The sequence below is a fragment of the Canis lupus genome, chromosome 8 (assembly GCF_003254725.2).
Source record: "Canis lupus dingo isolate Sandy chromosome 8, ASM325472v2, whole genome shotgun sequence".
Lineage (NCBI taxonomy): Eukaryota > Metazoa > Chordata > Mammalia > Carnivora > Canidae > Canis > Canis lupus.
In genome coordinates, this window is record NC_064250.1 from 22,473,339 (window position 1) to 22,495,819 (window position 22,481).

The window sequence follows — 22,481 nt, forward strand, 5'->3', positions numbered from 1 at the left end:
TTGAGTGGTAAAAGTAAGGAAAGATGTAAGAAAATCATTAACCTTCCACGACCGGAGGGTAAGGAGGGCGGGGGGGGGGGGGGGCGCAAGAGGGTGCAAGGGCCCTAAAGACCAGAATTTGAAGAAAAAAAAAAAAAAAAAAGTACGGGAGCTATGAGCTTGGCCCTAGTCCGAATTTCCTGTCAGGGTACGGGAACCGCAGGAGAAAAGAATCGCACTTAACTCAGGGTTGTAGAAAGCAACGCATTTACAAGGGTAACAAGCCGTGCACAAGAAGATGTCGCCTCTCTCCCTGCTTGCTCCCGTCATTTCTCTACCTTTTACTGCAGCACCAGCGTCACGCCGGCAAAACTCTACCAAAAAGCCTACACCGCAAGAAGACAGCAAATGGAAAATACCTGAGTCCCAGGAATCACGCCGTCAAAGACAGGAGGAGGAGTCGTGGACCACCGAAGTCGGGGCAGGATCCTCACTTCTCTCCAGTCAAACCCCAATTCTTTCGGGTGGGGCGGGGATCTTCCGCTTGGAGCGGAAACGTCACTTCCGCTTCATGCCTTCACCCTTCTTGGCCTGCTCCGCTCTAGATACGTCTGCTACTTTCGTAACGTTCTCACTTCCTTTTCCAGGAGACCGCTGTCTAGTCGTAACACCTGATGTGGACTACATGACCCAGCATTCATCACGGCAGGTTGATTTCCGGGTCAAGAGTTCCGCGCTGGCTATATCACCATGGAAGCCATCGGTTTGGTCACGTGGTGGCCCTGGTTACGCCCGGTGGCTGCTGTGGGGTCTGGGGCTCAGGCAGGGGCCATTTTGCCGAAGGCAGCCTCCCAGACTCGGGGGTGGCTTGGCAGCTAACTGAAGCTCTTTCTTTTCCTCCTCTGCAGCTTGGGGCTTGGAGAGGAACTGGAAGGCTGGGCTCCACCGAGCCCTTCAGAGATGATGGTTTCCTCTAGTCTCTGCCACCTGACGACCCTCCATGGCGGTTGTGCCCTCTGCGCCCCTCCTGCTGCCGCAACTTCCAGCCCTCTGTGCGTATCGCCTCCAGAGCTGCAGTCGTTCTTCCGCCCCAGAGACTGATGATAGTCGAGGTGGGGGCGCCATGAGAGGCGAGAAAAACTATTGCCGTGGAGCTGCCGGAGACCACGCTTCCTGCCCGCCGACACCTTCGCCTCTGGCCTCGACCTTCTTAATGCCCGCGGAGGCGATCACAAGTAGTTGGTCTGGGTCTGGAGGTGGTTTGTCTGCGGGAGACGAAGAGGAGACTCGGCTTCTCCAACTCCTCCGGACCGCGCCAGATCCTTCCGAGGCCTTCCAGGCTTTGCAGGCTGCTTTGCCGCGGCGGGGCGGTCGACTCGGCTTTCCCCGACGGAAGGAAGCGTTGTATCGGGCCCTGGGCCGAGTGCTTTTGGAAGGAGGTAGTGATGAGAAGCGACTCTGCTTGCAACTCCTCTTGGACGTTCTCCGGGGTCAGGGGGAGGCAGGCCAGCTGGAAGAGGCCTTTAGCTTAGCACTTCTGCCTCAACTAGTTGTCTCCTTACGGGAAGAGAAGCCAGCCCTACGGAAAGATGCGCTGCAGATCCTCCATATATGTCTGAAACGTAGTTCTGGACAGGTGCTGAGAACACTTATACAACAAGGACTAGAAAGTACGGATGCCCGGCTTCGAGCTGCCACAGCACTGCTGTTCCCGATCTTGCTTACTCCTGAGGATTTGTTGCTCAGTCTAGATCTTACCGAGGTAATAATAGCCCTAGCCAGAAAGCTTGGAGAACAGGAGATAGAAGAAGAATCTGAGACTGCTTTCTCTGCACTGCAGCAAATTGGAGAACGACTTGGCCAAGAGAGATTTCAGTCCTACATCTCTCGCCTGCCATCTGCCCTGAGGAGACACTACAATCGCCGCCTAGAGTCCCAGTTTGGAAGTCAGGTTCCTTATTATTTGGAACTGGAAGCCTCTGGATTTCCTGAAGATCCTGTCCCCGGTGCAGTGACTCTTTCTAACAGCAATCTTAAATTTGGGATTATTCCTCAAGAGCTGCATTCAAGACTGTTAGATCAGGAAGACTATAAGAACCGGACTCAGGCCGTTGAGGAATTAAAACAGGTGATGGGAAGATTTAACCCTAGCTCCACCCCTCATTCCAGTCTTGTCGGTTTCATTAGCTTGCTGTATAATTTGTTAGATGATTCCAACTTTAAAGTGGTTCATGGCACACTCCAGGTCCTGCATTTACTGGTTATTCGCCTTGGAGAGCAGGTACAACAGTTCTTAGGACCAGTTATAGCAGCTTCTGTCAAAGTGCTGGCAGACAACAAGTTGGTAATCAAACAAGAATACATGAAAATCTTCCTCAAGCTAATGAAGGAAGTAGGTCCTCAACAGGTGCTTTGTTTACTCCTGGAACATCTCAAACATAAGCATTCCAGAGTGAGAGAGGAGGTAGTGAACATTTGCATCTGCTCTCTACTGACCTATCCCAGCGAGGATTTTGACTTACCCAAACTGTCTTTTAGTCTTGCCCCAGCTCTTGTGGATAGCAAACGCAGGGTACGCCAAGCAGCTCTTGAAGCCTTTGCTGTGTTGGCATCGTCAATGGGCTCAGGTAAAACCAGCATCCTTTTCAAAGCTGTGGATACTGTTGAACTGCAGGATAATGGAGATGGAGTGATGAATGCTGTGCAGGCCAGACTGGCTAGGAAAACCCTCCCCAGGTTAACAGAACAGGGATTTGTGGAATATGCAATTCTTATGCCATCATCTGCCCAGGGTAGGTCAAGCCATCTGGCACATGGAGCAGATACAGACTGGCTTTTGGCTGGTAACAGAACTCAGAGTGCACACTGTCACTGTGGTGACAACACGCGGGACAACATGCAAATTTATGGATCTTACAGTCCAACTATCTGTACCCGAAGGGTATTAAGTGCAGGAAAAGGAAAAAATAAATTGCCATGGGAAAATGAGCAGCCTGGAGTCATGGGAGAAAATCAGACCTCCAATTCTAAGGATATAGAACAGGTATGCATCTTTTCTAATTGCCTTGAGTTGAGACTAGAAAGAATTTAAAATGAAAATAGGCCTCTAATGACTTAAGGGTGAGACTGTTTTAGGCTTATGTTTTGTTTTTAATTTGGTTTAAATGGTGCTGTAGATACCTATTCTAGTGTTACAAATCACGTAGGAACGTTTAATAGGCTTACTGCCTAATGGATTTCATTGAATTTGAGTAACAATATGATAGTAACAATGCCTGGATTTCAGTTTTGTCCTGTCAATTTGGTATATTGGTTATCTCATCCATGCAACAAAACACTAAATGGTTAGTACATGTCAGATAGAGTTGAATTCTAGTAATAAAGATGAGGTTGGTTCCATGAAGTTTGGGGAAAAGGGCAGACTTGTAAACAGGCAGTTTCAAATTTGTTAAGTGCTAAAGTAGAAATATAAAGAATCCTGTGGGAATACTGAAAAGAGAAAAAATAATTTCACTAGGAAAGTTTAAAAGCCTTCCAAGAAGAGGTGACATGAGAACTGTTTTTTTTCCCCCAAAGTTATTTTTTTATTTTAAGATTTTATTTATTTATTCATGAGAGACACAGAGAGAGAGGCAAGGACACAGGCATAGGGAGAAGCAGGCTCCCTGTGGGGAGCCTGATGTGAGACTCGATCCCAAGACTCCGGTATCATAACTTGAGCCAAAAGCAGATGCTCAATCACTGAACCACCCATGCGTCCCTCTCCCCAAGTTTTTATTTGGAAAATTCCAAATCTTTAGAGAAAAGAATTGTACAAGGAATATCCATCTCCTTTTTCTATATATTACCAGATGTTTTCTTGCCCCATATATGCTTCATATTTGCTGAACTATTTGAAAGCAAGTGCAGATATCTTGATATTTCCTTCCTAAATATTCCACATGTAACTTCAAAGAATGGGATTTTCCTTTATCGTATTATCATACCTCAGAAAATCAATAGTAGTTCAGTAATATCTAATATATAGTCTGTATTTAAGTTTCTCCAGTTGTCCCATAAAAAATGTTTTATAGTGTGTTATTTTTATCATCCAGGTTCCAATCAAGGTTCATGTGGTTAATATGTCTCTTATCTAGAACAATATGCCTATTTGTTTCTTTGTTTTCTTCACGACATTGATTTATTTAAAGAGTTAGGGGTAGTTTTGTAGAATTTTCTACATTTCTTAATTTATCTGATTGTTTCTTTATGATTACATTCAAGATAAACAATTTTAGCAAAAATATTACATGGAAGATGTGAACTTCACATGACATCACATCAGGAGACATATAATGTCGAGTTGTCCCGCTACTGGTGAGCTAAATTTTACCACTTGGTTAAGGTAGTGATAACCAGATCACTATTGTAAGGTTTATCTTCCTCTTTGTAATTAGCACATGATCTGTAGGATGATACTTTGAGACCCTATGAATAACCCAACAACCTTTCAGCCACTGTTGTTGGCGTCCAGTAATGATCCTTACCTGTATCATTTATTACATCAAGGGCTACAAAGAAAGGATAATTTTTTTATTCTTATATTCTATATTATCTGGCATTCTTTTTTTGTTCTATGTGTTAAGTATGTCAGTATTCCTTTTGATGCTAAAATGGGCTCAAAGTTGACCTGTGGCCAACTCTTATGTCCCTCGCTGTGACTCAGTCTTTGAACACTTTGGTTACTTAAACATACAGGATGCCCAGGCTTACCTTGTACGTTTCATGTGTTAGAGCTGGAATCAACCATTTTTTTCAAGAGCTCTAGAACTACTTTTTTAGTTAAAAGTAGAATTTAGGGGCCCTTTGTGTAGCTCAGATGGGTAAGCATCTGCTTCGGAGTCCTAGGATAGAGCCCCACAATGGGCTCCTGGCTCAACAGGGAGTCTGCTACTCCCTCTGCCTCTTCCTCTGCTCATGCCTTTTCTCTCTCTGTATGTCTGTGTCTCAAATGAATAAATAAAATCTTTAAAAAAAAAAAAGAGTAGAATTTAAAAACCAAAGTTTAAGTATAAATGTACTCACTGCTATTGTTTATGTGGATTGGTCCTTTCAGTGGACAAAACCAGGGAGTACCTTTTTTTTTCCAAATCATATTAATACTTCCACTTCAAATCCAGCACTACAGGGTTTTTCCTTTTCTTCCTTTAGCCCATATTTAGACCCTTCTCCCACAGTAAAACCCTGGTTCCTAGTGTCAGTCATATTTATCCGTATGCTGTATCATACAATACAAAAAAATAATTACTACACCAATAACATAACAACTAACCACTTACTAAAGGTCAAGATTTCTTTGCGGTTCTTTTTCTGCTTAGAATTATCCCACAGAGTTTTATGTTCAAATTCTTCTTAAATTAATTGTTTCCTGGGTGATTATGATTATTTAAACTGTGTGATAAAAGATGTAAAGAGTTTGCTCTGTGTGGATGTGTCCTTATAAATTTCCATTTCCTGGGATCCCTGGGTGGCGCAGCGGTTTAGCGCCTGCCTTTGGCCCAGGGCGCGATCCTGGAGACCTGGGATCGAATCCCACGTTGGGCTCCTGGTGCATGGAGCCTGCTTCTCCCTCTGCCTGTGTCTCTGCCTCTCTCTCTCTCTCTCTCTGTGTGACTATCATAAATAAATAAAAATTAAAAAAATATTTAAAATTTCCATTTCCTCCTCATAAATGGAGGGAATATATGTTGAGATGCTGAGTTATGAAAGGACTTCGCAAATGAGTAAGAAATGGTGAGTTTCTGCACAGCTGAAACTGTTGAGAGGTAGCAGAAGATAATACTAGAAATGTAGTCAGAAACAAAAATACAGAGATCATTTTTATGGAGTTTGTACTTTTTGCAGCAGACCTCAGATGGATGGAGGTGAACTAAATATTCTCTTGTTCCTTCCAGTTCCAAAATATCCAATTTTAAAAATAAAATCCTGAGCAAGGAGGCCAGGACAGAATTACTACCTGAGCTGAAGGCAGATGCTTAACCAACTGAGCTACCCAGTATGTATATATTTTAATAAACATTTTTTTAGAGCAGTTTTAGGATCGCAGCTAAATTGAAGAGAGAGTACAGAGATTTCCCTTATTCTCTGTGCTCCAACCTATGCACAACCTCCTGGACTGTCACCACAGTGGTACATTTATTGCAGTTGATGTATATTGGCATATCATTATCACCCAAAGTCCATAGTCCATGTCCAGTAGTATCGCACAGAATAGTTTCACTACCCTGAAAATCTGTGTTCTGCATCTTAATCCCTCCTTTTCTCCCTCCCAGCAACTACTGAATTTGCTTTTTCCAGAATGTCATAGTCAGCCCCTGGTCTCATTTGTGCTGGCTCTTGCCCAAGTTCTGCCGCTTTAACATCTCCTATCTACTGTTAATCTGCTATTTCTGTCTTGTCCACATATAGTATTGGTTAGTGACATTAAACAGCAATGCTTCTAGAAAGATTCATGAATGTTTACATTACATATTCCTGGAGCTCATTTTGAAGATAGACTAGTTTGCTTAGAAAGATGATTTTTGTAGTGTAGTGTTAGGAAATAAGTTTACAAAAGGGAAGCAGGAGCTACACTGGAGACTGTTGAATATCAGACCAAAGAATTTAGCTTGTAATTTTGACAGTTGTTTGATACTAAAGAGTTGTGTTTTTTTTGTTTTTATTTTTGTCCATGTTTTACTTTTTTTTTTTTAAGCAGTGTGTTTTAGGAAAATTCATCACAACAGCAGCAATGTATAGGTTGTGTTGTGTTTTGTTTCTTTTTAAAAAAAAAGCCAGAAAAAAAAATAAAAAAAAAAATAAAAAAAAGCCAGAGACTGGAGACTTAGAAGATTAATTAGATTTATACTTACCAGACTACTTGGTGTGAGGTGTTGAGATTTATGAGGATTAGTAGGGTATCAGGATTAGACTAGAAAGAAAATAATGGACGTTAGAGATATTTCAAAACATTTAGTGGCAAAATATTGGAGGAGAGAGAGAGAAAGAGCAATAACTAATGGGATGCCTGGGTAACTCAGTCTGTTAAGCGTCTGTCTTCAACTCAGGTTATGATCCCAGGATTCTGGGATTGAGACCCACATCTCTCCCTCTCCCTCTGCTACTCCCTCTGCTTGTGCTCGCTCTCTCTCTCTCTCTTTCTGTCTGTCAAATAAAATTAAAAAAAGAGAGAGAGAGGTAACTAAGATTTAAATAAGATAACCGATGTATAATCCATGAATACACATAGGAATACACAAATGAATACACATAGGAAGGCCCCAAACAAGGAAATTAATTTGGGGGAAAATGAACTTTAGGTGGAAGAAGATAGAATATTCCAGTTGAATTTGAAGTATACTATTCAACAGGCAAGGAAAGAACTAGAGATGTAGATCTTGGAAGTAATGCTCTGAAAAGTAATTGCTTAGACTGAGAATGAATGGGCTCTCCAGAAAAGGGCATATAGAACAAGAGCAATGTGCTTAGGACTCATTCTTGGCATGCAGTCCCATTTAGAGAATAGCAATAGGAAATAGAACCAAACAAGGCAGAGACAGGTTCCTAAGTGTTGGAAAAGAATAAAGAAAAAACGAACTTTTAAACTTCAAAAGTTTTAAAGGAGCAGTAAGTTTCAGGAAGTACATCTGTACCATTTAATGCAGGAGAAGTTAAGGACTGAAACAGGACTTGTTCTTACGTAGTCAGGCTGTTACTTGTAAAATGATTTTTGAAGGCACTTTCCTCTTAATTTTTTCTTTCTGAATTTCATCTTAATTTTTCTGATTATAAAAAAGTTATATGTACTCATTATAGAAAATTTGGAAAATATAAAAAAAGACAAAGAAGAAATTTAGATTTTTCAGTAATCCCACTACTGAGAGAGGGATGCTCTGAGTGTTTTGTTGCCCATACACAGAGGTTCCCCCTTTCATTTATTCACTTTACCATGAACATTTTTTTCTTTAACATCCAATAATCTGTAGAAAGATTGTTAGTACCTGTTTAATATTAGATCATATAATATCATAGTCTATTTAACTACTCTCTTACTTTTGAATATTTAAATTTTTTAGACTTAGAATATTTTAGATTTTTAAATTCTGTTTTTTTTTCCGCCATTTATTTATTATTTTGTATATTTTTTTATTGGAGTTCGATTTGCCAACATATAGTATAACATCCAGTGCTCATCCCGTCAAGTGCCCCCTTGAGTGCCTGTCACCCAGTCACCCCATCCCCCCGCCCACCTACCCTTCCTCTACCCCTTGTTTGTTTCCCAGAGTTAGGAGTCTCTCATGCTCTGTCACCCTCTCTGATATTTCCCACTCATTTTCTCTCCTTTCCCCTTTAATCCCTTTCACGATTTTTTATATTCCCCGTATGACTGAAACCATATAATGTTTGTCCTTCTCCGATTGACTTTACTTCACTCAGCATAATACCTTCCAGTTCCATCCACATTGAATCAAATGTTGGGTATTCATCGTTTCTAATGGCTAAGTAGTACTCCATTGTATATATATATGCCACATCTTCTTTATCCATTCATCTTTCGATGGACACCAAAGCTCCTTCCACAGTTTGGCTATTGTGGACATTGCTGCTAGAAACATCGGGGTGCAAGTGTCTCAGTCTTTCACTGCATCTGTATCTTTGGGGTAAATCCCCAGCAGTGCAATCGCTGGGTCGTAGGGTAGCTCTATTTTTAACTCTGAGGAACCTCCACACAGTTTTCCAGAGTGGCTGTACCACTTCACATTCCCACCAACAGTGCAAGAGGCTTCCCCTTTCTCCACATCCTCTCCAACATTTGTGTTTCCTGTCTTGTTCATTTTTACCATTTTCACTGGTGTGAGGTGGTATCTCATTGTGGTTTTCATTTGTCTTTCCCTGATGGCAAGTGATGTGGAGCATTTTCTCATGTGCTTGTTGGCCATGTCTGTCTTCTTTGGTGAAATTTCTGTTCATGTCTTTTGCCCATTTCATGATTGGATTGTTTGTTTCTTTGCTGTTGAGTTTAATAAGTTCTTTATAGATCTTGGATACTAGCCCTTTATCTGATAGGTCATTTGTGAATATCTTCTCCCATTTTGTAGGTTGTCTTTTAGTTTTGTTGACTTTTTCTTTTGCTGTGCAGAAGCTTTTTATCTTGATGAAGTCCCAGTAGTTCATTTTTGCTTTTGTTTCCCTTACCTTCATGGATGTATCTTGCAAGAAGTTACTGTGGCCAAGTTCAAAAAGGATGTTGCCTGTGTTCTCCTCTAGGATTTTGTATTTCCACCATTTAGATGATTACTTTGATTCTCCGATTACCTGACGATTACCTGACAAATCAAATCACTGATAACCAGGTTCCTGTGATATTCTAACTTTGCATCTCCTTTTTTGTTTTTGTGAGTGTTTTAATGGATTAGTAGGGTCAGTAATCAGGCTTACTAGCTGGCTGCCATATTAGCTCTATTTTTCCTAACAATGTAGTGAGTGTCTAAGTAGTCAGTAACATAGACTGAAAAATAAGGAGTATACTTGTTTCATGCATACGTAGTTACTAGGTCTGTAGCTTTTTCAGAATGGAAGATTTGGTTATTGGAAGATCATTGGGACATGGAAAAGTGATTTTAGAAGAATGTTTAGAAACCAAATTTAAAAGTTTATGAGGTGAATTGATAAGGAAATACAGGCAGTAAGCATTTATTCATTGTTTTGATCTTCCACTATGTGTAAAGCCAAGTATGAGCTTATAGCCTACTCTTTAAAGCACTGCCTAGCATTTTTTCCTCTTTTGTTATTTAACACATGTGAGCCCTGCCCTCTTTCTCCTCAGTGATGGTAAGCACTAGGATGATAAGGACTGTTTCTTTTGGTTTTGGTTTTCGCAACTGTACTAATCATAGTGCTCTGTCCACACTTAGTATCAATAAATAATCTGTTCAGTGAGAAAACTTCTAAGGATTTGACAGTGAAAGAAAAGACCAAGCAAGATATAGCAGGATGAGTTATTACTGGTTTATATTTGAATAGGAAACACTTGATTTGAGAGAGGCAGAAAAAGGAGTCTCCTATGAATTCAAAATGCTTACTCTGTGTATTATACTGCAATAGATGTTAGATATGCAAAATACATAAGATTTGGTCCCTGTAAGCATATTTGGGAGAGAAAGGCAAGGAATTAATTTCTAAATAAGGACTGAATGTGTCAAGAACACAGGGATACATAAGGAGCTTAGCTGTAGAAAGAGGAGGGAGTCTTTTCCTTTGGAACTGCAGGAAAAACAAAAAGAAGGTGACAGGATATAGAAAAATTTTGAGATAACAAGAAGGATGTGTTTTATTTTTAAGTCAAAAGGAAGGAAGATGTGGCTCTAGAACGTTGCTTATGAAACTTTAATGTGCATGTGAGTTGACTTAGGATCTTGTTAAAATAGATTCTGATTCAGTTTGTCTAGAATGGGATCTGAGATCACATGTCTAATAAGCTGTTAGGTATTTTTGATGCTCTTATTTGTGAACCACATATTGAGAGCCAGGCTTAAGTAATATTAAGCTTCCATATTCTGGTAAACTTAAGAGGCAAGCTGAAAATGAAAAATAAAGGGTCAAGGGTCTGAAGAATGTGGGAAAGTTTTAGAATACTTATTATGACAGGGGTGCCTAGGTGGCTCATTCAGTTAAGTGTCCAAATCTTGATTTCGACTCAGGTAATGATAACCGGGTCCTGGGATTGAGCTCTGAATTGGGGTCTGTACTCAGAGGGAAATTTGCTTGAGATTCTCCCTCTCCCTGTACCTTTCCCTCCATATTCACTCACCTTCTAAATAAATAAAATATTTTAAAACAAAAGTTAATATGTTGCAAATTTAAAGGTGAAAATTATTAAGCTGCACTAATGCATTTATTGTGAATTAATCTTAAAAATTGAGATTTTTCTTGGAGGCTTGATTGTTTCTAATAAGTTTTTTTTTTTTTTTTTAAAGATTTTAGTTATTTATTCATGAAAGACAGAGAGAGAGAGAGGCAGAGTACAGAGGCAGAGGGAGAAGCAGGCTCCATGCAGGGAGCCTGACGTGGGACTCGATCCCAGGTCTCCAGGATCATGCCCTGGACTGAAGGCGGCGCCAAACCACTGAGCCACCCGGGCTGCCCCTAATAAGTTGTTTTTTATTTTTCTTTTTAAAATGATTGGAATATCTCAAAGAAAAACCTCTTAGTTTAAGCATGTCAAAATCATGAACAGCCCTGAAAACAGTATCCAATATCAGTACAGATGTTAGATTGTAATGTTAGATTTCAGTAAGTAGTCGTCATCACTGATTTCTCTTTTCCTTTTAAAAAAAATTTTTTTAAAGTAATTTTTGCACTCATGACCCCAAGATCAAGTGTTACACACTCTACTGATAGAGCCAGCCAGACATCCCTGATTTTCTTTTTTTAATTTTACTAGATGTCTAAAGAATTTGAGGGGTGCCTGGATTGCTCAATCAGTTAAGCATCTGCCTTCGGCTCAGGTCATGATCCCAGGGTCCTGGGATCCAGCCCTCCCCAGCTCCCTGCTCAGCAGGAAATTTGCTTCTCTCTCTCCCTCTGCTCCTCCAGATGCTTGTGCTCTTGCCCTCTTTCTCAAATAAATAAATAATCTTTAAGAAAAAAAGAAAAGAGAGAGAGAAAGAAAGAATTTGAAAATTTTTTAAGTTTAATGCTTGTCAAAATCCTTAACAACCCAAAACCCTAGATGGGGTTCTCACTGTAGATGATCTAGTTAAAAACTTTAAAATAATTTTAAAATAAAATTTTAAAAATAAACCTTAAAAACATATTAAATAAAACAATGTATACTTATATATATTTTCCCATCTTGAAAAAGGCTATAATAGTGCCCTTGATAGGGACACCTGAGTGGCTCAGTGGTTGAGTGTCTGTCTGTGGCTTGGTCCTAGGATCAAGTCCCACATTGAGCTCCTCAAGGAGCCCAATGTCTCTGCCTCTCTCTCTGTGTCTCTCCTGAAAAAATAAAATCTTAAAAACAACAAAAAAACCCCCAATGCCCTTGATAAATGGACAGCACATATCCATACCTTGTATACATATTTTTATTTCCCTGTAACATTTTTACCTAGGGCCATATCAGCTGTATATATTAAATGCAACCTTTCTCAAAGAAACCAACTTTCTTTCCTCATAGATGCAGAAAAAACAAGAGTCATATAACCAAGAATTATGTTTCATTATATGAGTACATATTTCATATCCTTTTACAGTGATTTAAATGGCAATAAAAACATGTATTTAACATATCTGAAGGTTATTTACATATCCTTTAACCTGTTTCTTTGATAGTTAATAATATGTAAAAGACAAGGGTAAATTAAAAATATATTTGGTGATCTCTGATTTGCATTTTTATCTTAATTTTAAGTTCAGGATCTATAAATATTATACTTAAAATCTTAAAGTTAACTAAGGGTTTGAAAATTACAACACAGGCTAGCATATTAATCATTTATAGGATTTGTGGCGTTATAGGAATTGATCCCTTTTAATAAAGATACCTATTATAAAACTTAATTGAACTCATGATTTTACAATTTTTATTTTGAAAAGGAGTGATATTAACATATCTAACCTGTGGAGCCAGTGGAGGAAATTTAAGACATTTGAGTTAGTTAGGCTTTTCCTGAGAAGATAAGTTCAAGTTTGTGTGATTATATCATACTGATATTATTAGACTTTTCCTGAGAAGATAAATTCAAGTTGGCACAATTATATCATTGTTTGTGCAATTGATATAATTGTTTGTGCAATATTATTCTATATGGTGATAAAATATGGGCAAAGACAAATAACTGTTTTTAAATTAGTTTTATTTGTCCAAAGTGCTATTTTTGAAAGGGTTTTTTTATATGAACCTTTCCTGTATAGTTATATACTGGATATTAAAACTTTAAAGTATGTTTAAGAACAATTTTTTTTCAAAAAAAAAAAGAACATTGTTTTTCTTCATTAACCAAGGTTGTTAACTAATCTCACAGCTAGTCTGTGTTTTCTCTTGAATGTACAGCTTTTGCCAAGACTGTTGTTTTCCTTAAATAAACAGTCATAAGAAGTAAAGAAATCTTAGAAGTCTTTTGGCTTATTTAGTTTAATGTGACATAAGCACTTACCCTCTTAAAAGATTTTAGTATGTTGACTGAAACAACACGATTTTATTCTGATAGATTAATAGGATCTATAGAAAGAAATGATATACCAATCTGTTTGCTAAAAAATATTTTATATTCATAAAATGGAAAAATTTTACCTTCCGAATAACTTAGTAGATCTAATTATGATAGAGCAGCAAAATTTAAGATAGAAGCAGGTGCCAGTCTATTAATGTTGACCAGGTAAAGAAACAAAAAAATACTTAATCACTGTTAGATTCATCATTATTGATTGTTTTTTTAAAAAATAACTACCATAGGGGAAGAGAGGAAAAAATAAAACAAGATGAAATCAGAGAGGGAGACAAACCAAAAGAGACTCTTAAATCATAGGAAACAAAGTGAGGGTCGCTGGGGGCAGGGAGATGGAGTAATTGGGTGATAACATTAAGGAGGACACTTGGTGTAATGAGCACCAAGTATTATATAAGACTGATGAATCAGGGGATCCCTGGGTGGCGCAGGGGTTTAGCGCCTGCCTTTGGCCCAGGGCGCGATCCTGGAGACCCGGGATCGAATCCCACGTCGGGCTCCCGGTGCATGGGGCCTGCTTCTCCCTCTGCCTATGTCTCTGCCTCTCTCTCTATCTCTGTGTGACTATCATAAATAAATAAAAATTAAAAAAAAAAAGACTGATGAATCACTGAGCTCTATCTCTGAAACCAATAATACATTATATGTTAATTAATTGGATTTAAATAAAAATAAATAAATATAACTACCACAAATTTGTTGAGATTCTTTTCTTGAAGAGTTGCAAACCAATTCTCCTCTACTTGCACGTGTCTGGACTTAATGACTCAATTCTACCAAATAAAGTAGAAATAATGGTGTGTGACTTTAGAAACTAGGTCATAAAAAGGCACTGTAGCTTCCATCTTTGTTGCTGTCTTTCTTGGATTGCTTGCTCTGGAGGAAGCCAACTGCCCCATCATGAGCAGCCCTGGAGAGACCCAGGTAGCAAAGAACTAAGGCCTTCTGCCAGGAGCCACTGAGTGAAGTTCAAGGATCCTTCACTTAGTCAAGCCTTCCATTGACAACAGCCTAGCCAATATCTTGATTGCAGTGTCCAAGGTATATGAACCATTCAGTTAAGCCACTTGTAAATTCATGATCCACAGAAAAAAAGATAATAAATATTCATTGTTTTAAGCTACAATACTTTGGGATAACACATTATATAGCAGTAGATAACTAATAGACTGAGAATTGTGATTCTCAAGAATTTGGAGAGACATTCTTTATTTTTTTCCCAGTGCCCATATCTTGTACAGTAATGGCATTGAATTTTCTTAGTTTTTAAAAAGGATAAACTGCTGAGTGAAGTAAGTCAGTTGGAGAAGGACAAACATTATATGTTCTCATTCATTTGGGGAATATAAATAATAGTGAAAGGGAATATAAGGGAAGGGAGAAGAAATGTGTGGGAAATATCAGAAAGGGAGACAGAACGTAAAGACTGCTAACTCTGGGAAACGAACTAGGGGTGGTAGAAGGGGAGGAGGGCGGGGGGTGGGCGTGAATGGGTGACGGGCACTGGGGGTTATTCTGTATGTTAGTAAATTGAACACCAATAAAAAATTTAAAAATAAATAAAAAATAAAAAATAAAAAAAAATAAAAAAAATAAAAAGGATAAACTTTGAGGTTTGGAAAACTATTAAATATTGTTTTGTTTGGCTTTTGGAAACCGTGATTTCTCTGAGGGTTCCTATTGTATAATTTCTTTACTATCCTTTAGCTTCAGAGTTTTAAAGTAATATTTAATTTACACTTACTCAGTTATTTAGAGAAATTGAAGGAAGAAGTTGATCATTGAATATTATAGGTTTTGCTTCCTTTCATCTTTGGTATGGGAATTTGATTTTTGTAGACAGATTTTATTGACAGGTGGATATTGGGCCCATTCTAAGTAAACATGAAAGGTTTACATGGGGAAAGAGAGTTCTGGTTATGAGAGTAAAGGAGCTAACATCACTACCTTTAAAAATGAACATAAACAGAACACACCAATAAGGAAAGGATATTGTAGATTCCCTTTTAGCTGTCACGTGCCCAGGATACTGTCATCCAGCAGAAATCACATAATAGATCATGAAATCAAAACCCACTTCTGCCCTGCTGCCATGTGTAGCAACGGTTATCCATTTGTTCTTTTAAAGTCAGAACCAGAATGAGGCTTTACCAAGAATCAGATTTACCATGCAAGAGCCATGTTGCTCAGTCAGTTATAGGAGGAAAGGTTAGCTGAGGACTCAAGGGCCTAAGTCTCAGAAAAGGTATGCTTTCAGGCCATGTGTTTGATTCTCTTTTAGGACCTGTAAAGACAGCATATTAGTGAAATCTCCAGAAATAAACGTCAAACCAAGGAGTCAGAAATACTTAGTTTGTTATTTTGCAGTGCAGTTTGTGTTCTTACATGTAGGAGAATCAAATCATTGGCTAAATTAAGGAAAAACTAGAAATAATCTTGCTTGCATATTTTGTGGGTAAACTGGTTAGCTGACAGCTACAAAAAGTTATTCTGCTTTTGTGTAGGAAGCCTGAGGATATTAAAGAAACCATTTTAGTTGTTTTAAAAAGATATTTTAGCTATATAACATATATGACAACATTTCTAAGGTCTGCCAGTCACCTTCAGTTAGCACTGCTACTTTAAGCCAGATATGCACCATTTCCCTCATTGAAATTTCTTCCTAATCATTAAAAAAAAAAAAAAAAAAAAGATTTGGAAGCAAATAGGAGAATGGCATAACTAGTCGATGAAATATTAGATAGCCTTTAAAAATGCACAAGAGGGACGCCTGGGTGGCTCACTCGTCAAACATCTGCTTTAAGCTCAAAGCGTGATCTGGGGTCTTGGGATTGAGTCCGCATTGGGCTCCCTGTGGGGAGTCTGCTTCTCCCTCTCTCTATGTCTCTGCCTCTCTCTTTGTGTCTCTTGTGAATAAATAAATAAAATCTTTAAAAAATAAATAAAAAACAAAAATGTACAATAATATGTGCATAATAATGTTCGCTACAAGATTATAATAGTGAAAAGTTGTGACAAAATGTCAGGAACTATGAGTCCAATAATGATATGAAATACTGGCCAACTATTAGAATCAGCAGATATATATGGATTAACACAGAATGATGTCTACAACATGATGAGCACTTACTGTGTGCCAGAGTATTATGTGATCTATTTTTATTTTTTAAAAACACTGTCTAAAATAAATGGATAAAAATAGCTTATTGAAATATGTTTATATATAGAAAGAGACAGAGTTCATCAATAGAAAGCTTATGAAGGAGGTACCAAAGAATAATTTGATTTTATATCTTATTTACTTCTATATTTTTTTACAATAAGCTGTTTACTACTTTTGTAATTAAAGTTTATAGCTCCTATAAGAGGGTTTAACAACATGAGAAATACTTTAATGGTAATGTTGAGTGGGAAGTAATCATATCTAGTAGCAGTTATATTTTCTTCAAGTGTACATAAAAAGTGATTTGAATAAACACAAAGATGTTTCAGAAGGAGCCTTTAGCAATCAGAATAAACTTTCTTTTTTTTTTTTTTTTTTTTTTTTTTTTTTTTTTAGAGTGAGCAAGTGGGGGCAGAGCAGGGGTAGAGGAAGAGAGAATCTTAAGCAGGCTCCACGTCCACTGTGGAGCCCAACGTGAAGCTCAGTTTCATGACCCTGAGTTCATGACTTGAGCTGAAATCAAGAGTCAGATGCTTAACCAACAGAGCCTCCCAGGTTCCTCAAATATTTGTAGATTTTTCTGTAGCAAAATTTATTAATCCATGACCGACTTCTACATTTTTGAAAATTCCCCACTTACATACATTCTCTGTCACTACCACTGCCCCCCCCTTCCCATCCCCAACACCATCACTAGTTGTTATATGTATCTGGCATACACACTAATGTTCTGTCCTTTAAGCAGAAATTAATGACAGAAAATCTAAAATAAAATGTATTCCAGGGGTGCCTGGGTGGCTCAGTCTAGTCTGTTAAGTGTCTGACTTGATCTCAGCTCAGGTCTTGATCTTAGAGCCCTGACCTGTGTTGGGCTCCATGCTGGGCATGTGGAGCCTACCTTAAAAAAAAAAAAACAAAAAAAAAACGGGATCCCTGGGTGGTGCAGCGGTTTGGCGCCTGCCTTTGGCCCAGGGCGCGATCCTGGAGACCCCGGATCGAATCCCACGTCGGGTTCCCTGGTGCATGGAGCCTGCTTCTCCCTCTGCCTGTGTCTCTGCCTCTCTCTCTCTCTGTGACTATCGTAAATAAATAAAAATTTTAAAAAAATGTATTCCATAGTATAGAATTAATTCTGGATTACTCACTATTTTAACTGGGTTAATATGTCTTCTTTTAATGTAGCTAATCAAAAGTTCTTGTGATTGGTTAATTTTTATTCTATTTAATACAAACTACTGTATAATCAGTCCTAGAAATACTTTGAGAAAGTAAAGTCCTTTTTTCATTTGGAGCATTATTTATTTTTCTTTGGTATTTTCTGGGTTAAATTTTGAAGATGTTAATTGGTTTTTCACAGAATTTGTTGAAGTGTAACAAGTTCTCTGAGGATTTAGTAGTTCATATCTTGTAAGAGTCAAGTAGCTAATAAGTTTTCAAATAGACATATTTTTTAATTTTATTGTTTTTCATTGTTACTTGATACTTGGCAAAGTTTGCAAAGAAGCATACTGAAAAAGCTTATAGTTTACCACTTGTCTAGATTTGATTGTGTATAAGCTCCAAATAAATATACAGATAATAAATATAATTTCTATTCACTCAAAAATGTTTTTTTTTTAGTTTTTAAGATTATTTATTTTTAAGTAATTTCTACACCCAAAATGGGGCTCAAACTCACAACCCCAAGGTCAAGAGTCACATGCTCTTCTGACTGGGCCTGCCAGGCACCCCTGTTCACTCAGTTTTTAAAATATGCTATAGCCATATTGAATGTGAAGTGATCCAGAACAATTGAGGTCATCATTGGTGAAGAATTCTGAACACTTGAATCATCTCTCATTTAGTTCTTTAACTATGATTGTTCTTTAACTTCAAAATTCTATCCTGGCAGTTTTATACCTTAAGGATCAAAAGGGGCATGTGAAAAAAAAATTGGATGCTGTAAAATTCTAGACATATAAAAGGATCAGACACTTGGTTTTAACTAAAAGATCTATTATAAGAAAATCTCCTAAGGGAACTGTGACATGGGTTACCATGTATACATTTTTATTTTGGCTATAGAATATGGATACTAAATTTGCCACAGTAAGACTAGTAGAGTGGGGTGCTTACTGGTTCAATGACCTTTAGTTGGCATTTACTGTGTAATGCTCAAGGTTGGCCTAGTGTGATAGTCTATACTGCTAAATCAGAAATATCCTTTGCTCTATTCAAGTTGTTTTTTAATTCTGTCATTTACATTCTTTCCTTCCTAGCTGCCAGATGTGTACTTTAGGAAGGTAGGTACAGAAAAAGTTTGGGGCAAAGTAATAAAAAGAAGCAAAATTATAGAATTTCTATCATGGAATGAAAAATACTGTTAGTGTACCATAATATATGTGGATGTTTATTTATATCATTGTATACTTGATAAATTTAATATTTTTCTTTTAATCTGAATTTCACAATTAGGTCTAAATTATCCTGTCATATTTATTACCAAGTAGATGTAACACAAATTTGCTAATTTATTATTCTCTTACAGTTTTCAGCATATGATTTCATCCCATCTCCAAAATTAAAGCCCTCTCAAGGAATGCCAGTCAATGATGATTTATGTTTTAGCAGAAAAAGAGTGTCAAGAAACTTATTTCAGAATAGCCGGGATTATAACCCAGATTCTCTTCCTGTATGTACTGCTGGTAAGTAAAAGATGCTGGTAATGGACATGTTAGAAACTAAGTTAAAGCTTGCTAAACTTAATAATTCATTTAAGAGCTCAAAGGATTTATAATCTAGTAGACAGTTTATTTGCTAAAGATCTGGTAAGAATGGGGGGCCTGGGTGGCTTAAATTGATTGAGTGGCCCACTCTTGATTCTGCTCAGGTCATGATTTCAGCGTTGGGAGATCTAGCCCTGTGTTGGGCTCCAGCAGAGTATGGAGCTTGCTTGGAATTCTCTCTCTCTCTCTCTCTCCGTCTCCCCCACCTCCCCTACTCCCTTGTGCATGCTCTTTTCTCACTTGATCTCAAAAAAAAAAAAAAAAAAAAATCTGGTAAGAATGGACGCTGATATAATTGTTTCCTAAGACCCTGGAAGGGCTTCTCACTGAAACCCTTTAAGTAGTAATGTAAGGTAATATTTACTTAATCAACAATCCACATTTATTGAGTGTCTCCTCTATGTCAGATACTTTGCTAGGTACTGGGGTTATGGCAGAAAGTTTATAATAGAACTACCCTATGATCCAGTAATTGCACAGCTAGGTATTTACCCAAAGGTATAAAAATACTGATTCAGAGGACACATGCACCCGATGTTTATAGCAGCATTATCACCAATAGCCAAATTAAGGAAAGAGCCCAAATGTCCATTGACTAATGAATTGATAAAGAGGTGTGGTATTAAAAAAAAAAAAAAAAAAAAAAAAAGATGTGGTATAGAGGTACCTGGGTGGCTCAGTCTGTTAAGTGTCTGCCTTTGGCAAAGGTCATGATCCTGGGGTAGCACCTGGGATTGAGCCCTGCATCAGGTTCCCTGCTCAGCGGAGAGTCTGCTTCTCCTTCTGCCTTTACCCCTGCTTGTGATCTCTCTCTCTCTCTCTCTCTCTCTCTCTCAAATAAATAAAATAAAATCTTTAAAATAAATAAATAGGTGATGGATATTAAGGAGGACACTTGTTGGGATCTGTACCATGTACTGTATATAAGTGACGAACCACTAAATTCTATACCTGAAACTAATATTATACTGTATTTTAACTAACTGGAATTTAAATACAAACTTCGGTTGGGAGGGGAGAAAAAAAGCCAGATCTGGGGAAATGTTCCCTGGTAAGAGGAGGAAACATGTAGAAAGAAAGTTTTTTGTGTATATTTTTCAATATACCTTTTTTTGTACTTTTCTGGTCTCTCTTCTGTTCTTGAACCCCTGATACTAATCAGATATGCCAATAGCAAAACTATCCCTTTCTTGCCTGCCTAGTTCACTGTATAATTTATTCCTATAGTTATTCCTATACAAATGAAATCAATATTTCTGAAATTAGATGTATTTATGAAATAAAGTTAACATTTACTTTTATGTTTTTCTCTTCCTTCCAAAGGCAGTACTGGGACTCATCAGACAAATGTTTCTGGCAAATATGGACAACTTGGATTTTCACAGATATTTGGGAAAACTGGAAGTGTGGATTCTGACTTACAGTACCTTGGGACAACTAACAATCATCAAGATAAAGGTTTAAATTTCAACTTTATTTGAATATAAATGATTTATGAATATTATGTGGGATTTCCAAATGTTGTTTGCATGTTATTTTGTGAAATTTATTCATTGCAAAAAAGAAAACGATGTATTTTTTTCTTTTTTTAAGATTTTATTTATTCATGAGACAGAGAGAGAGAGAGAGAGGCAGAGACATAAGGCAGAGAGAAAAGCAGGCTCCTCACAGGGAGCCTGATGTGGGACTCGATCCCCAGACGCAGGATCACGCCCTGAGCTGAAGGCAGATGCTCAACCACTGAGCCACCCAGGCTTCCTGATGTTGTATTTTTAATAATTTTAATAATTTTTAAAAAATAATTTCCCCTAAAATGTTAGATTTAATAATCTTAATGTAGGGACACTGGATGGCTCAGTGGTTGAGCTTCTGCCTTTGGCTCAGGGCGCGATCCTAGAATCCCAGGATCAAGTCCCACATTAGGCTCCCTGCATGGAGCCTGCTTCTCCCTCTGCCTATGTCTTTGCCTCTCTGTGTCTCTCATGAATAAATAAAATCTTTTAAAAATAATAATAATGTAAATATGACTGGTGAAAATTAGAGAGTTTATTTTATTTCTTTAAAGATTTTATTTATTTATTCATGAGAGACACAGAGAGAGGGATAGAGGCAGAGACACAGACAGAGGGAGAAGCAGGCTCCATGCAAGGAGCCTGACATGGGACTCGATCCCGGGTCTCCAGGATCATGCCCTGGGCTGAAGGCAGTGCTAAGCCGCTGAGCCACCCAGGCTGCCCATAGAAACTCATGGTGGAGATGAGCATTTTAATACCAACTGATTAAAAACATTATTCATGAAGAAGTACTGTGTTAGCAAAAGACAATTATTTTCTATAACAGTTTTAACTTTTTTTGAGAGAGAGAGAGAGAGAGTGTGTGCCTGTATAAATTTCAGGGGATGGAGAGAGAGAATCTTAAGCATGGAGGCATGAGGGCCTCCATCTAAAAACAAAACTACTTTTTCAACCTGAGCCAAAATAAAGAGTCAGATGCTTAACCAGCTGAGCTACCCAGGCACCCTAGCAGTTATAACTTTTTTTTTTTTTTTTTTTGCAGTTATAACTTTTAAGGCTGCTTAGAATTTATTAAATTTCCTGTAAGGAACCATAACTTCCTGACTAGCTATCATTTCAGATATCTTATATGTCTCTAAGATATAGATCGTAAGGAAGGGCTTCAGGCTGGCTGACAGTTATATGAATTTTGGATTTGAAGGGAATTCTTTTTTTTTTTTTTAATTTTATTTATTCATTCATTCATGAGAGACACAGAGAGAGAGAGAGGCAGAGACACAGGCAGAGGGAGAAACAGGCTCCATGCAGGGAGCCCGACATGGGACTCGATCCCAGGTCTCCAGGATCATGCCCTAGGCTGAAGGCGGCGCTAAACCGCTGAGCCACCGGGGCTGCCCTGAAGGGAATTCTTTAATGTCTATGTTAATTAATAGCTTTATCAGTTATTATTTAGAGGTAGATCAAATGAAATATTTCTTTTTTTTTAATTTTTTTTAATTTTTTTTAATTTATTTTTTATTGGTGTTCAATTTACTAACATACAGAATAACCCCCAGTGCCGTCACCCATTCACTCCCACCCCCCGCCCTCCTCCCCTTCTACCACCCCTAGTTCGTTTCCCAGAGTTAGCAGTCTTTACGTTCTGTCTCCCTTTCTGATATTTCCCACACATTTCTTCTCCCTTCCCTTATATTCCCTTTCACTATTATTTATATTCCCCAAATGAATGAGAACATATAATGTTTGTTCTTCTCCGACTGACTTACTTCACTCAGCTCAAATGAAATATTTCTAGCGGTATTTTAATTTT

The 22,481-nt window shown here is 38.0% G+C and overlaps 2 protein-coding genes across 11 annotated transcripts in view; one reads left to right on the plus strand and one right to left on the minus strand.

Moving 5' to 3' along the window:
• The window catches only part of KLHL28 (kelch like family member 28), a 33,475-nt gene extending 32,951 nt beyond the window's left edge, over nt 1–524 (minus strand). For 2 of the 3 annotated variants that reach the window (XM_035720086.2, XM_025443907.3), the window contains exon 1: nt 399–524. The gene's annotated coding sequence lies outside the window, so the exon portion shown is untranslated. The remainder of the gene's footprint in view (nt 1–398) is intronic. The other variant, XM_025443914.3, reaches the window with a different exon arrangement.
• A 147-nt stretch (nt 525–671) lies between these two features.
• TOGARAM1 (TOG array regulator of axonemal microtubules 1) overlaps nt 672–22,481 on the plus strand; it is a 77,979-nt gene continuing 56,169 nt past the window's right edge. For 3 of the 8 annotated variants that reach the window (XM_049113130.1, XM_049113131.1, XM_049113128.1), the window contains exons 1-4: nt 726–3,022; nt 18,651–18,674; nt 18,920–19,076; nt 20,481–20,615. In XM_049113130.1, coding sequence (XP_048969087.1) covers nt 980–3,022; nt 18,651–18,674; nt 18,920–19,076; nt 20,481–20,615 — 2,359 coding nt within the window. In that variant the 5' untranslated portion in view covers nt 726–979. Of the gene's footprint in view, nt 3,023–18,650; nt 18,675–18,919; nt 19,077–20,480; nt 20,616–22,481 lie in introns of all 8 variants that reach the window. The other 5 variants (XM_025443901.3, XM_049113129.1, XM_049113127.1 and 2 more) reach the window with 4 other exon arrangements.